The sequence below is a fragment of the Drosophila teissieri genome, chromosome 3R, assembly GCF_016746235.2.
Source record: "Drosophila teissieri strain GT53w chromosome 3R, Prin_Dtei_1.1, whole genome shotgun sequence".
Lineage (NCBI taxonomy): Eukaryota > Metazoa > Arthropoda > Insecta > Diptera > Drosophilidae > Drosophila > Drosophila teissieri.
In genome coordinates, this window is record NC_053032.1 from 6,853,548 (window position 1) to 6,869,095 (window position 15,548).

Here is a 15,548-nt window from a genome sequence, read left to right on the forward strand (position 1 = left end):
AGTGTGTTGTGTATGTCCAAAAATTTCACCAATCTCAATTTAATTAATTTTTCCAGAATCTTGGACAATCCGCTTAATAGGCTTATTGGTCGGTAGCTTTCAGGGTTATCAGGAGGTTTTCCTGGTTTGAGAATTGGAACTATTTTTGCTATCTTCCAATCCCGTGGGAAATAGCCTGCCTGAAGACAGTGATTGGCAATGTTAACAATATGATTAATGGCGCTTGTAGGAAGGTTTTTCAAGGATATATTAGGTATTCCATCAATTCCAGGAGATTTTCTAGTATGGAGAGCTTTTACAATTGAAAAAACCTCTGGATAAGTGACTCTACAAATTTCTGCAATGTTGTTTGGGGTTTCAGCTATAGATTGTAAAGATATTTTGACTTGGTCAATTGTATTTTGGTTTGAATATGAATGTGTCAGATTATGCTTCAGTTGAAAGACATCAGCAAGAATATTCGCTTTTTCTTTTCCAGAAGCGTATATTTCATCAGCTTTACTTAGACACGGAACAATTTGTTTTCTTTTTTTAATTGCTTTGGTTATATTCCAAAAGGGTTTGCTGCATTTATCCAGCTTTTGAAGTTTATTGTTCCATTTTGCATTATTATAAATGAAAAGCTCTTTTCGTATGATGTAATTTAAATGATCACATCTTGATTTTAATAATGGATGACGTGACCTAAACCATTGTCTTTGGATAATATTTCTTGTTTTAAATAATTCAGTTATATGTACAGGGAGTGTAAGCTTGGAGTGATGTATAGGTTTATGAGGGACTGCTTTAAGAAAGGCATAATTGATTACTCTAGTGAAAGAGCCGATTAAATTATCAATATCCAAAGTCGATATCTGTGAGCAGTTGACAACCACCTCTTCAACCATCAGCCTTTCATTTATAATTCTCTTAAAAAGCGCCCAATTTGCCCTTCCCAAAATCGGATATGTTTTTACATTGCGCATAAAATTTGTAGAGTATTTTATAACCACTGGTAGGTGATCAGAGGAAAGCTCTTGCATTACTGCTGGATTAGCCAGCTGGTTAGGGATATTAGTGAGGCATAGGTCCAATGTTGATGCTTTTGCTTTATGGTTATGCGGAATATATGTGGGTTGCGTAGGGTACAAAATACTGAATTTTCCCAGATCTGAAAGTTCATTGAGAATTTTGCCCCAACCATTGGCTCGGGTACACTTCCATGCTCTGTGGCGCGAGTTGAAGTCCCCGCAAATTAGAAAATTTCCATTTATTTGTGAGATCTTAAGGAGATCAGATCTATACAAACTTTTTAAATGATTATGGTCCCAAGATAAATCACATGAACTAGGAATACATTTTGAAGTATTTCCAGCAAAGTAAATAGAGTAAATTTTTAGACTGGAATTAGAGTCAGTGTTGATTTGTATACCTACATTTTCAATAACATGACTTTTAATGCAGGGTATTTGTTCATGTATCAATGTGTTGCTAACTGCAATGGCAACGCCGCCTCCCCTACTTTCCTTCCTGTCATTTCTGTATATAGTGTATTCGGGTATATTAAAACGGTCACCATGAGTCAGCCACGTTTCATTTATAAGTGCTATGTGAATGTGATTATTTTCTAAGAACTTGATCAGTTCTATACGTTTGTTTCTAACGGCACGAGCATTCCATGCCATAATATTCAAATTATCAATAAAATTATTTGTTTGTGTAAACATACTTAATCGCTAACTGAGAAATTACTTGAAATTGCTCTCCCTTATTGGAGCATTCATTAAGTCTTGTTATTAATTCAGACAAAAGAGAATTTATCTCTTCACATGAAAAGAGATTAGTTTCATTTGTGATATTTGCTTTGGGATTAGGCAAAGTATGAGTATTGGTGAGTGCATTACTATAGCTACCAAAGTTGAGTTGTTGCACTCTCTTAGTTTGAGTAGGCAATGAGATCTGGGGTTGATTTCCAAAGAGAGCAGATGGAGCGATGTGTTGCTTAGAATTCCTCATTCCATGAGCTTCCAAGTTATTTCTTCCAATGCGTTGTGATGAGCGTTTGGAAAGTAAATTGAGATAAGAAATTCGGCATGGGCATGTCAGTTCTGTCGATGGATGGTCGCCTTTACAGTTAGCGCATTTTTTGTTGTTTACGTCCATACATACGGCAGTCTGGTGTGATCCAGCACAATGGGCACATGATGTTTTAACTGAACAATTATTTGATCCATGTCCAAATAGTTGGCAATTGTAGCATTGAGTAATTTTATTCTGCAATTTCACTTTATACTCCCAGCGTACTTTAGTGTGGTTGACATACATAAAGTTTTTGCGCAGTTCCTTTACTGTGATACTTTTGTTTACGAAATAAACAATGTACAGTAATAATTCATGATCAGACTTAGTTTTCTTTTCCACAATTTTGACTTCGGTGCATTGTAATCCTAGGTTTTGTAGCATGGATTTGACAGTTTTAATTGGTAGTTTATCCAGCCCGGATAAAATAGCTTTGTATGGCTTGTTTGATCTAGTATCGTACGTGTAGAACTCACAGTTATGTTCCATGAGTTGGTTACAAGCTGCATTGAAACAGTCCATATTTGGTAAAAATATTTTAATTCCAATTGAGATGGTTTTAATAAAGTAATCATCAGTTTTAATTTTAGCCATTAGCTCGTGTACAAATTTTGTATTTTGTTTAATTAATGTTATAGGAGGTGGTTTGATTATTGTTTCATCAAGTGTGTCCGTTTCAATAGGTTTATCATCATTATCATCGTCTAAAGTTTGTAGTGGACGAAAATAATTTGTAAATTGCTTGGAGCCCCGTTCGTTCTGGCGCTCCACTAGTGGTTTATTCCTTTTAGTACGCATTTTTTCAACGGCAGATGCTTCAGCATCGCCAATTGCATCACTTGAACGTTTGATTGTAGTTTTTTGCGAATATCACAATTAAAGAAGAAAACAGAAAATATTTAATGTACACCAAAATGTTCTCAGAGAGAATAGAAGATAACGATCGCAGCGTTCAATTTTTACAACCGCGTTCGACAAGAGCTAGTCGAAGACTGATAATGACTTTAAACCATCGAATGCAATGTTTGGAGTTTAAGCAATATAACTATGTTTTGAAAAATTATGAAATATACTTATTAGTAATTGTGTCATTTTAAAGTTATTCGTTCTGGGTACGCATAACAAATAATAATACAATTAATAAATCAATATATATTTATTATTATAATAAATATGTTTGTCTTCACCGAACCCATATGCAAATCAAAAGTAAGTCTTCACAGCTGTTAAATCTATATAAGCATCTTGAAACCTGATTAGCGAATCAGTTAAGGTAAAACTATTAAACTTCATATCCAAAAAATCTGATTAATTACGACTTTAATTCCCGGTGATTCAAAAAACGTTAAGCGAAAAGCACTACACTGTCTGATGAAACGATAAACATCTTTTAAAAATGAATCCACTTAGACCAAATACCTCAGGCAGCACAAAGTTTAAACTATTTGCTAACTCTTATCACAAAATACCACACAAATCTTAACACTGGACTGCTGGGCAATTAATCTCGTGGAACAAACCGAACTAAACCAAACCGAACAAAACCAAAACCAAGAAATCCGGTTGCCTCTAATGCGGCTCATAATTTATGAGCCTTCGCACGCACACAAAAAGTCTCGGCGTTAGGAATCAACGCTCACATAATTTGCATAAATTGGAGATGTATTAACCGAAATTGAGGTAATAAAGCCAACAGCCGACGGAGGGCCCTATCAAATGCTGGGCTTTGATGACGGAGATGCTGATCTGCTATCGGGGCACTTGTAATTGGCACTAATTTGCTTTCACTCCATTAAAGAATCCCCCCACGATTTAAATGCAAATGAGGGCGCCCCACTGGATAGCAAAATAACAGGTTGCCTCTGCGACTACTATTGAAATCAATTAAGAAATGGAAATAAAATCAATCTCCAAGCACGGGCGTACACCCCCTTGTATGAGGAAGTGACGCAAGCCACCTTCGCCTTTTATCACAATTTATGCAAACTGCTGACAAAAATGTTAATAATTACATTCGCTGTCGCCAAAATCAAGCTAAGAACTCTCAGTTGTGTGACGACCAGATACAAAACATGAGATACGATATCATGTATCTACAAAATGCGACCGTGAACCCGAAAGAGTTCACAGTTTAATCATTTAATCAGCTGTTTCGGCATCTTATGCTGCTGCATTCTACCGAACTTAATATTGAAAAACGTCGAAGAAACCACTTAATTGGCCAAGAGCAAGCTTCGCTCTCGCGCTCGTCTGCCATCCCGAGAAAAATAAAAATAAATTAAAACCCCCGGTCTTAATCCGGTTGTTAAACTTTACACTGCGCAACATGATCGTGTAACTTTTGGGCCGATTCAATTTCAAAATGGATTGGATTCACCGACTATAAAAATGCTGCGCATGCTCAGCGCCGCTTTTAGTTCGTTCAAAAATTTCAAAGTGTTCGGTACGGGACACAAGTTTCCCGCCTTAAGTAAACAAATAGGATTCCTAGCAAATATGTCACTGAAATACGTAAGTGGACGGGACGACTCGTGTGCATAACTGTGAATTTAAAATTGTCCAAAATGTTGTTGCATTATTTCAACGTTCAAAGCTGGTCTTTCCTGAAATAGACTCTAAAAAATTCAACAAATTGTTCTAATTAGCCATCTGCGTAAGCGTCATTAGCGAAATTCCAGTTTAATGCATAAATTTCATTATGAAATTGGTCCTGAACTAAAATTAACATAATTAAAAAATGTTGTACAAGAACAAAGTTAATTTTGTTTTATATCATTTATTAAATTTATGATAAGAAAGAGAGTGGATTAATTTTTTAGTCATAGCAACTAAATAAATGGCTTAATTGACCGAGGTGTGAACCTGCAAGTCATAACTACAAGTCGACGTATACTTTATTTCTTTTCAAACCAAATATTTGACTAGTTTTCAAGCTTAATTAGTATCTTTATCTGCGCTATGTTAATCAGAACTGGAGAGGGTATAATGACCTTTCCCACAAGGGAAAGAAATATTTGATTTATAAACTAAATGCGAATAGAACTGACTATAAACTAATCCAGTTTTGGCATGTGCCTAACAATGCAAGGCTTTTGCAGATTCGAAGGTCAAGACAAATCAGGTTGGAATAATTTCGTAGCTCCCACACTTGTAGAGATAAACTAACAAAATGTTTGAAATTGGAACACGTTGGAATGGTTGTGACCATATCAAACAATAAAGCCATAAGTTTTGAGATATATGCACCCGAAATTGGTAAACAGATACATCTTTTCGGCTAGGCAGTCTCTTTACGAAAACTTTCGCTTTAACTTATTAACATTTATTTACGATATATGCCACACCTATTAGCACGACCTTTTCTTAAATAACTTACAAAATATAAACAAATATAAAATGTAAAAAATAAAGTTGCCAGAGTGCTTACCTTTAGTAGTTAAAAAAAACTAAGTTAACTAATAACAACCCGCCCTGTTGTATTGCAGTTACTCATTGCTTCTGCCGTGCTGATCGGCTTGTGTGGAGCTGATGTGTCGAAAGTAAAGGCGGGTAAAGTGGATGTGCCATTCAATGACTTGCTACCACCTCTAAATGATGAACCAAGCACCACGACGACGACAACAACGCAGAAGCCAACCACTACTCTTGCCACAAAGCCAACCAAGAAAGCGTACTACCAGAAGCCAGCCCAGCTGGCCAAGGAGGATAAGCCGAAGACCAGTGCCATCAAGCAAGATGTTCCGCAGCTCCCTTTAGACCTACTGCCACCTTTCGAAGACGAGGTCAAGCCGGCGGAGGACAAGTTGCAGCCAGTGGTGAATACTACGCCAAAACCCGTGGCTAGGATCTCTCAGCCGGCTGTGCTCAAGGTCACTCCTTCGGCTGTGCTCAAGGTCACTCCTCCGGCTGCGCTCAAGGTCACTTCTCCGGCTGTGCTCAAGGTCACTCCTCCGGCTGTTCCCAAGGTCACCCCGCCGCCTGCTCCACGTCCACAGTACTCGGTTCAGCCTGCCCCAGCATCACGTCCACAATACTCCGTTCATCCTGCTCCTCAAGCGGTTAACCCTCAGCCCACCCGTGCTCCTGGTTTCGGGAGCGGGTTCCAATCCCGATTCTCAAACTACTTTCTCACCACTACCATTCGACCTAGACGCGGCCCCCTGCCCACTATCACCCCCTTCCCGCGCTTCGTCAGGCTATAGGAATCCATTTAATTAAATTAGATAAGCACCATTCAAAGGCCGACTCCAATATAAAATAAATAAGATACGACACACACAGAGATAATGAGTGGAAACTAGCGGTATTTTTTAAAAGCGACTGTTCAAGCATGAAATCTCAACAAATTATTCGAAGATTTCAAATTTTGACGGATTAAATAATTTATGAATGCACAAAAGTTACCATTTTGGATCATAGAGACAACGCCATCTGTTGCCACTTTGTCATGTCAGGTTATCTGTTTTAAATAACCACCTTTGTAAAGGAAAAAGTGGGAGAAGCTAAAACTATTACCTAAAATAAAAGTTATCAAATATATTAATTAATGAAAATTTCTTAGAGACGGATTGATAACTTTATACCTTTTTCAGAGCTTCATCCACAAGTTTTTAATTTTAATACATGTATTTAAAATAAACTGTTAATTCAACATAAAAAAAATATAACCTTAGGTCTCATAAAACCAATATAAGACTTCGAAAAGGTATATTTCTATTAAATTAAATTCTCGGTACTATGATGATAAGATATCTTTATTAAGTTAGTTAACTTTGAAATGAAATAATTTGAAGAATAAAGTTGACAAAAATTTGACAGCGAAAACTTCTAAAACACCTTTCCCATCCCCAAAACAAGAGCATTCTGTGTCCACCGCAAAAGCGGAATTCAGATTCATTAACAGCATTTAATTAATTGCTTGGCGCCGCCGAAACTGAAGCTGACACTGAAAGCCGCTGTCAGCTGCCAAATAGCTGCAAACGGCTGAGCCCCCGGCTAATATGCTATACACATGCATATTACGGCACCCAAACACAAGTCCAAACACAAAACCAAGCCTAAACCGAACTCGACTCCAAATTTCAAGCGTGAGCTCGAACCCATCGCTTGACATTCGCTCAACCTGCTAAATGCTAATTACTTGGCGTCGATGGTGGCGCCGACATTCGGGCTGTCAGAAATTTGTAGCTCTCACATGGCCATTCGAGTGCGGTCCAGAGCACGGAGAGAATAAATATTACAATAGATTCACAAATTAGACTTCCTTTATATACGTTCGATGAGGATATACTGTTCAGTACTACTATCAATACGATCGAAACAGCATACGACGTTTTCTTTAGTTCGCAGAAAGACCTTTTTCCGTAATATAATTAAAATGTTTTCATTACTGTGTGATGTATATTAGCAGTACGGGGATATTATTTGTGCAAGTTGATTCTAAAGTATTACCTAGCATCCAAGGCAGGTGGCGTGAGTCGGTTTCTCCAAGTGCTGTCCAGTGGAAATGTGTACATTGCCGTGCTGATCTAATCAAATCATTGCCATACCGATTAGCCATATTAATGGCTCCCGTTTGTCACTGGAATTGTTGTTACGGCCGTTGTCCATTTGGCCGCGTTAATTACACAGCTGATTGACATTATGCGTTGCCATTGAATGATTGTTTTATTGGCGGCAAGTCCGGTGGCGATCTGCATGCAACAGCTTATTTGAATGACTGTCGGCTATCTGCCCTCAGACACGAATGAAGCAAACATTGCACATGATTAATGGAATTGAAATAAATTTAATAAGCTATTGAATTGATTCTGGTAAATGTATGCATATTTTGGAAAGAAATCCCCCGTGATGAATATTCCTGCTCTGTTTACCCAATTTCCATATTAAATGATTTTAAAAGTGAAATCAAAGGCATAGCTTGCAGTATATGAAGGGCACTTTAAAGGATTTGCGGAATGGCACACAATAAAGATGTAACTAAAAATGTTTTTACCATGAACAATTTGAACAAAATGCATACAACAATGTCTAACGCAAAGCATATCATAAATTGTTTTGTTATCTACAAATGATTTAGTTTCAGATATGCTGTATTTGTAATGCAAAACTAATCAATAACAATTTCCAACTGAGCGTAGGCTATACTAGCACATCAACAACAAAACTGTTCTGCTCAGTTTCATACAAAATGATAAAACGCTTTTCGACTGCCCTGGAAACTTTGTAAGCCGATTCGCTCGATACTGGCTATGTCATAGCTGCTGTAACCCAAGCTAATTCCAAAGCCCCCAATGTCAGGCCGGCACAAAATCATAGAGCTTTAATGCGCCCAACTAATTAACCACCCCGCAGCTCTTCCCGCGGGAAATGCCACGAGCTGCCGGGCGCAGCAATAATTTAAATGGCACTAGTTGATCTCGCAAGGCGACTCGAATGGCTACGTTTCTTGTGTTTCAGGCCAGGCTATTGAATGCCCAATGGGCGTCAGTTTTGGTGCCGATAATCGGTGCCTAAACTATTGGAAATTATAAGAGATTTCAAAATAAAAATGCAATGTATTAGAGTTGTATGTTAGCCAGTCCCAACATAAATGTTGTAATAGGTTAATTTAACGCACAAAAAAAAATAGTTTCTGATTAGCTGCTGAAATTTGAAAGTAATAAAAGCTAACACTCTCGGAAATTATCTTTTTAGAAGCAGATCTCAGCGACCGATTTTATTAGTACTTCTTACGTCGACGAAGGGTATTGGCACGAATCGCTCCTATTAAAAAAGTTTTCCCTGAGTTGCGTGGAAAGCCATTAGATGGCCATTGCATTGGAGGGGGCTTTTCACTATTTCACACCCTCTGGTGTGCGGATCCAGCAGCAGCATTAAAAATCGCTTTTACAAATGGTGCCATAAGCTCTTAGGCAAACTTTTAATGTGCACACACACCCACACACCCACACACATACACGAAGGCGCGCTCATAGTTGGTATTGCATGAGGGAGAAAGATTTATGTAGCCAATGCGGCGTATGAGCGTTGTGAAGTGTTTTCAACTTTAACACTGAGACTGAACTGGCCTACCGTACCCAGGACCCAAAAATTTAGATATATTAAAAGTGTCTAGACTGCGTCACATTAGGCAGCACAATAAACAATACACACAATAAAAATAATGAATATGATGAAAGAACGGTTGCACAGCCACTAAATGAAAACCTTGTCCGACCTATTTTATGGTCAATAAGATCGGAATGATATGGCAACAAATATATATTCCACTCGATGCCAAAAGCTAGTCCAGGAGCTCGTTTTCAACAATCATTTTTTACGCCACTTTAATTAAATTTTCCCACTTGCTGCGCAGTATGTTAATTTCATTTCCCCACCAAAAGACGATTTTCACTTTCCGCAGCTGTCGTCCGAATGAATTAATGACCTTAAGTGGATGGTCGAAGGGACAATAACTTTCCGCCGCAATACTGATGTAAATGTTTTCACGAATTTTAAATTAATAGTAAATATTAAAGTTCCCCGAATCCCTCCACCTTAAATGCAATTTTCCGCCAACTTTTCTCATTTGCCCAGTGCATACAATAATAATTTTAATACGACCATGCAGCCGCCGCATGCGAAGGGAAGGATACGGCGAATGATGGGGCTATCATCCTGCCAGCCACCCACATATATCCCTTTAATTATGCTATGCCAACAGAGGGACGGGGAAGGGGAGGCCTTCATCTCGAATTTACATAAGAGTGGCGAATGACGAGTGGCAACAACTGACCGTTTGTAGTATTGATTGCCGACTTGGCAACGTTGCTGGCCATTAGCGGAAATGGGCGCCAGTGCTGTGAAACTGTCTACTTTCGGGTTGGGACTATCCTTTTCTTGTATTTTGCAGGATTTTTACATTTGATTCCAAAGTACATACATACAAAGTAATAGTTTAAAGAGAATTTCAAAGGAGACAACTATCATGATAAAATTTAGTTATGCTTTAACTTAATTAATTATTAATCATTTATCTATCATGTTCGATTGATTCTTACAAAGCTTGATACAACTTCATTAAATAATTCAAGTTACAACAATATTCAACGGTAACTAACTTTTTGTTGAACGACTTACCCAGTTGTCGAAATAGATTTTTCCCAACACTAACAGTCCTACATGAAGCCATAGATGCTTCATCCAACCGTTAATGTCTCGCTTCAGCTACAATAACGGAAATGAGTTTTAATGCGAAAATAATTGCATGTCATTGACGTTGACAACAGCAACAGGACGTAAGCAAACAGACAATGCGAGAATATTGATATAATATCATTAAATTCCATTTCATATTTGCTTTCTGATGAATGACAGACAGTTCAAGTTGCTACTCGTAGATGCTCCGTCCTCAACCTCTCCATCTCCTACCGCTGCTAAATTGAATCGAAGTGAATGCAAAACCTTGACTCACATCCTGCCGATGAGCGGAGGCTCGGAATTTTGTTTGATTCATAATTTTCTGGCCTTAATTGAAAAGTGAAATTTGCATTTCCTTTCAAATAATTTTTTTCAAGGTTTCGTATTTTGGTTCTTGCTTTTGAAAGATGGCTTTGAGTTTTTCGTTTGTAAATTAAGCATGTTCATCGAGATTGATGAAACATATAAGTAAAGTTACCTTTCCTTAATAATTTATAAACAAATTTTTTGCGCGTTTAAAATTATTTTGAAATATACAGTTTCACTTTTTTGCAAATAATTTATTTTGTCAAATATCCATAGATTCATAGTTTCTTTACAAATTCCCTTCTCTATATCCTCTAAGGATAAAAAGAAATCATATTTTATTCTTTGTCAACTTTTTGTCAAGATAAAACCAGATATGAATAATGAATACGGAATACCGAATATCCGTCAATCATTTAGGCCACTGTAGACAAACAAATTGCGGCGAATGACAAAATAGATTATCTTTCCAAAATCGTGAAAATGAAAATGGCAGAAAACATCACGAGCACGTTTTTTGCAGATGGAAGGAGTTGAGTCTGGACCCTTAGATAAAGAGACAAACGAACAAGCAAATACAGCAATTGACCTAAGGGTGGAACTTGGAAACAGGAATATTTGACATTAAAATAAATAATTCATTTATTCGACGACAAACAGTGTTAATTCCCAAGTCTGGATTCTGCCGGGACCTCATAGAAATTATTAATAATTTATTTTAGTACATTTCAAGGATTTCGCACGACGGCCACACGTTTTGGCAATTTCCGGGTAACAAAACCGGAAAAATACTTCAAAACGCAATAAATTTCCAACGAAGCAGGGGCCGAGTTTTGGCCGTCCCGTCTGACTGTTTGAGTCAAGGGTCGACATCTGGGGCGGAATGGGGTCAAATGTGAGTGCTTGACAAACTGTTGCCGGGACCAAATCAATGACAAAAAATTACACACGAATGCCTTGGGGCGTTCCTGAAGAGATTTGCAAACGCAACAGTCGCACACTTTCCCTTCGAGGGACGGGAAATTAATTTCTTTACGAAGTTTGCGCCTGGTTAAGTTCTGGCGGAAATGGCAATTTATTTAATGCCATGACCTTAACTTCTGATTTCAGTTCGGTTTTCATTTAATTTTCACTTAAAGCTTGGAAACTTTTAGCCAAAAGCCAATTAAAATGTTTTAGTAATAAAACTTTGATTGTAACCCAACAATACAGCACAAGTACTCATGGTGCATAAATGTCAAGTTATCATGCTTAAAAGTTACAAATGAACTATATTAATTATTGGAATTATTTAAGCATGTTATATGTTAAGAAATATATAAAAGAAGTACTGGAATACATTTAATTAATTTACCTTTACCGCAGTCTCTTAAGATTCCATACTTCAAAGGCATCTCAGGCACAAAACCGAAGAAAAATAAAAAGTATTTAACCAAATCAACAAAGCTGCTTCCTGAGCACCTTGAACATTCAGCGAAACCAGACCGAATTAAATCCTGCGAAGCATTTTGTATAAATTATTTTTCGCGTGGCAGATATACAGACTACAAAACACAAAAACGAAAAGAATAACTACCTCGGAGCAGTCCTAAATCAAAACACCAAAGCTTTTCAATGCCACGTGCTTGGAGGTCAAAAACTGAGCTGAAGTCTATGGGGAGAGAAGGACCTCTGGTCCTTGATTCTCGGCCCAAAAAGTGGAAAGGGACGCGTGCGGCGAACAAGCTTAGCTGAAAAAGACCATTAACAAAGTAAACAGCTGCAGAAGAGCCTCCAGTCTGCGGAGTTTGAAGAGGGGTTCCGAAATTCAGTCGAGTCAGCCATATATTGTTCGGCGAGTAGAGTAGAAATTAAAGAATTCTCTTTGTTTTGACACCTCATTCTGGAAAAGCCTCTGGGCCGCGCTGATAAAATCGGTTGCTTAGCATTGTGTGTTTATATTAGCATAATTTTAGGCAGTTTTAAAAAAGTAGCTATAAAATGACCACCCTCATGACACTAAAGCTTGCCAGATGCCACTTCATCTGAAATTATTTCTGAGACAGTTTTTTTTTTGGGTCACTAAAGTATCTGTACTTCATCGCCAAGTCTAAAACAGTTGGAAGCACTACTTATCGCATCTTGACAAGTCATTGCTAATGACGACCTACATTTGAATTTTCTGGGGTGAATTTGGCCTAGATTTGATTCCAGAAGACAAACATTACTTTGATAACCGCAGTCAGAACGAATCCTTAAAATCAGTGGGCATTGTTAAAAATTCAGTCACAAGAAAAAATGGGAATATTTTTGAAACATTAATTCAGCAAATAGAATGTAAATTAGACAGAAAACACGGTGATTCCGCGTCTTAGGCTAGTATATAACACATAGATATATGTATATAGAAACATAAAATAATAACGTCATTTCTTTTTTGATCTAAAACTGTGGAGCTATTCTTGTATTCATATTGAACATATTTTACCTTATTCGGGATCTATAAGAAATCTAAAGTTCCAGAACCTGAAATAAGTACGTATACTAAGCTATTACGCGCAGAGTACGAATAAAACCAGGGCATAATCGATGGCTCAGTGCCGCCACAAGACATCCGTCAATGGCGGTGGCGACCGAACGCTCCGCAAAACCCAAAACGGCACATATCGGTTATTGAAATTGTCTCGCAGGTGTCATTAACGTTGGCAGCACTTTACTGCCAGCAGTTTTGGCTTGGGCCATGGCAATAGCAATGGCCGTATGGAGCAGGAGCAGGAGCAGCAGCAGGTGCTTCCATTTGTGGTCGTGCATAAACGATATGGAGGCCGCAGGCTCCTCCTGCCCAACCCTCCGGATCGAACTCTTCCCTGACTCGTCCCCCGGCGCCTGTGTCCACTGTTTGGCGTTGTCATTAATTTCGATTTATGGTCATTAAGCTGAGGCATCGACATCGGCGTCGGCTCCTTTCTATTTAATGTGGAAAATATTTAATGAGTCGCAATAATTTATGCACCTTTTTTGCAGCCAGTGATTGGAGAAAAGTAAATTATCCCGCCTGTCGATTTGCGTTTATGGTATTAATTATTGCCTACCAGGGTTATGTCCCGTCATATCTGTGCCACATCAGCTTTAAATTCACACTTAAATTTTCACACTTTTTTGCGTGCTCGGTGGCACCCCGAAAACTTTTGTTTCTCTCGCCCCGAGGAGGGAAAAAGGAAAATTATGAAAGAGTCGCAGCATATTTTCTTGCATACTTTTTGCACAAATAACAAACCATAAATAATGTCATACGCTCGCCCAAATGCCAGCCAATGTTGGCCTCGCCCCCCAAAGCATCCCATCTATATATTTCTTGCTGTTCGCCTTCGGTTTGCTTTTAGGCCAAAGTTTTTGAACTACTTGCACGTCGCTTTTTGTGCGACGTTTTTGGTATTTTTTGTAATATTTGTTCTTGTTTTTTCCCAGCCGTCCGCTTCTTTTTGGCAACCCTGCTGTTTTGTGTCTTGGCCATTTCTGAGCCGCCTTGGCCGGGCATCTTCATCTGCTTAAGGCTGCCACGCCTCCTATCGCCATTCTATCCAGCCTCCCGCTGCCTGCCGCTACTTTATGTGTCCGCCGTCGCGAGACTAGAACTTCAATAAGGCAAAAATGATAAATGGCGCTGCTGGAAATTTTTTTCGGGTTTGGTACGCGCGTAATGTGCGAAAATAAAAATGATCAAATAATTTGGCTCTTGAGCGAAGAAAACGAAACACAAGACATTTGAGTAAAGGGACTGTAAGAGAAGAAATTTAACACGTTATGTGTGTTTTATTAAATCTATCACATTTTAAATTGCTAGAAAGTGTTAGCAACATCAAAAGCTTTAACAAAGAAATGAATGAAGTTGTAAAATATATTCTTTCCTTTTAAAGCAACTCATATCATTATAAAAATACCACTAATTAAAACTCGTGAGAAGAAACTACATCGTGAGAAGCACAATGAAGTGAATTTTAATTAACGCGAAGACATGTTTGTCAGTATGTACGTACACGTGTATATCCATATGTACCCGTTGAGATATTGCAATGCAATCATTGAGAAAATGAGAAACTATTTTAGAAACTCTTTTCAATGCCCTAATTACATTTTTTTATCCCATAAGAACCAAAACAAAACGATTGAAAGCTTCGACTGCTTTCCAGGCTTTGGGTGGGTTCTCGTTCTGTACTCGAACTGCAACAGCTCCAAAATTTCGCCGAACCTCCACCTGCACATCCGACATGTGAAAAGCCAAATGCGTACGTTTTCCCTCTATGTTTACACAATTCAACCGCAAAATCCTTTTGTTTGCCAAATATGCTCAGCGCTCTGCGCTCTGCGCTCCCGTGCATGTGGATGTGCATTGCGCCAGTGTGCGGAAGGCATTGTTCGCCTTGCGAGTGGGTAGGTGCCTTGTTCTAGTCTTAGCGATAATGATGTTTATTTAATGCATTTCAGGTGCAAGGTGCTATTTGCCGTTTGACGTTTTGCGCGCCATCGCACGTCGGATTTCTGCTGAGCATCAACCTTAACTCTACCTTAAAAGAGATGAGAAGTTAAGTTACCTTTGCACCAAAATGCATATCGAAGTATATATGCTGCTTTAAAATAATGCATTGTGAGGAAACATTTCATTATGTTAGGCGTACTACTTTATTCACGTTCTCACTCATTTTATAAATACATAGACATCGGTGTAACTATACCTATAAAGTACAAGCGAATTTGTACCTAGCTTCTCAGTGAAGTAAATTTCCTCTGTCTCATCTCTGACTTCTAAAAGCTTCTCCACTAGCACTAATGCCGTGCTCGGGCATTGGCTTATTGGGTTGAAGTGGGCGGAAAAAGGGGCGGTGGTGAAGTGGGAGTGGCAGGGATACTGGCGCTCATTATGCTGGTCGTGGATCCATTCCATGCGCCCGAGCAGCTGCGACGTGCAAGCGATAAGCGAAAGCGTTAGCTCAATGTCATACGCTGCGTATACGTAATGGCTCGGG

The 15,548-nt window shown here is 38.5% G+C and overlaps 1 protein-coding gene across 1 annotated transcript; it reads left to right on the forward strand.

Moving 5' to 3' along the window:
- Positions 1-4,495: 4,495 nt before the first annotated feature.
- LOC122620103 (lysine-rich arabinogalactan protein 19) lies at positions 4,496-6,642 on the forward strand. The gene is made up of 2 exons (XM_043797407.1): positions 4,496-4,569; positions 5,544-6,642. Exons 1-2 carry the CDS (start codon positions 4,555-4,557, stop codon positions 6,258-6,260), a joined length of 732 nt encoding a protein of 243 aa, XP_043653342.1. The 5' UTR covers positions 4,496-4,554; the 3' UTR covers positions 6,261-6,642.
- The last annotated feature ends 8,906 nt before the right edge of the window (positions 6,643-15,548 follow it).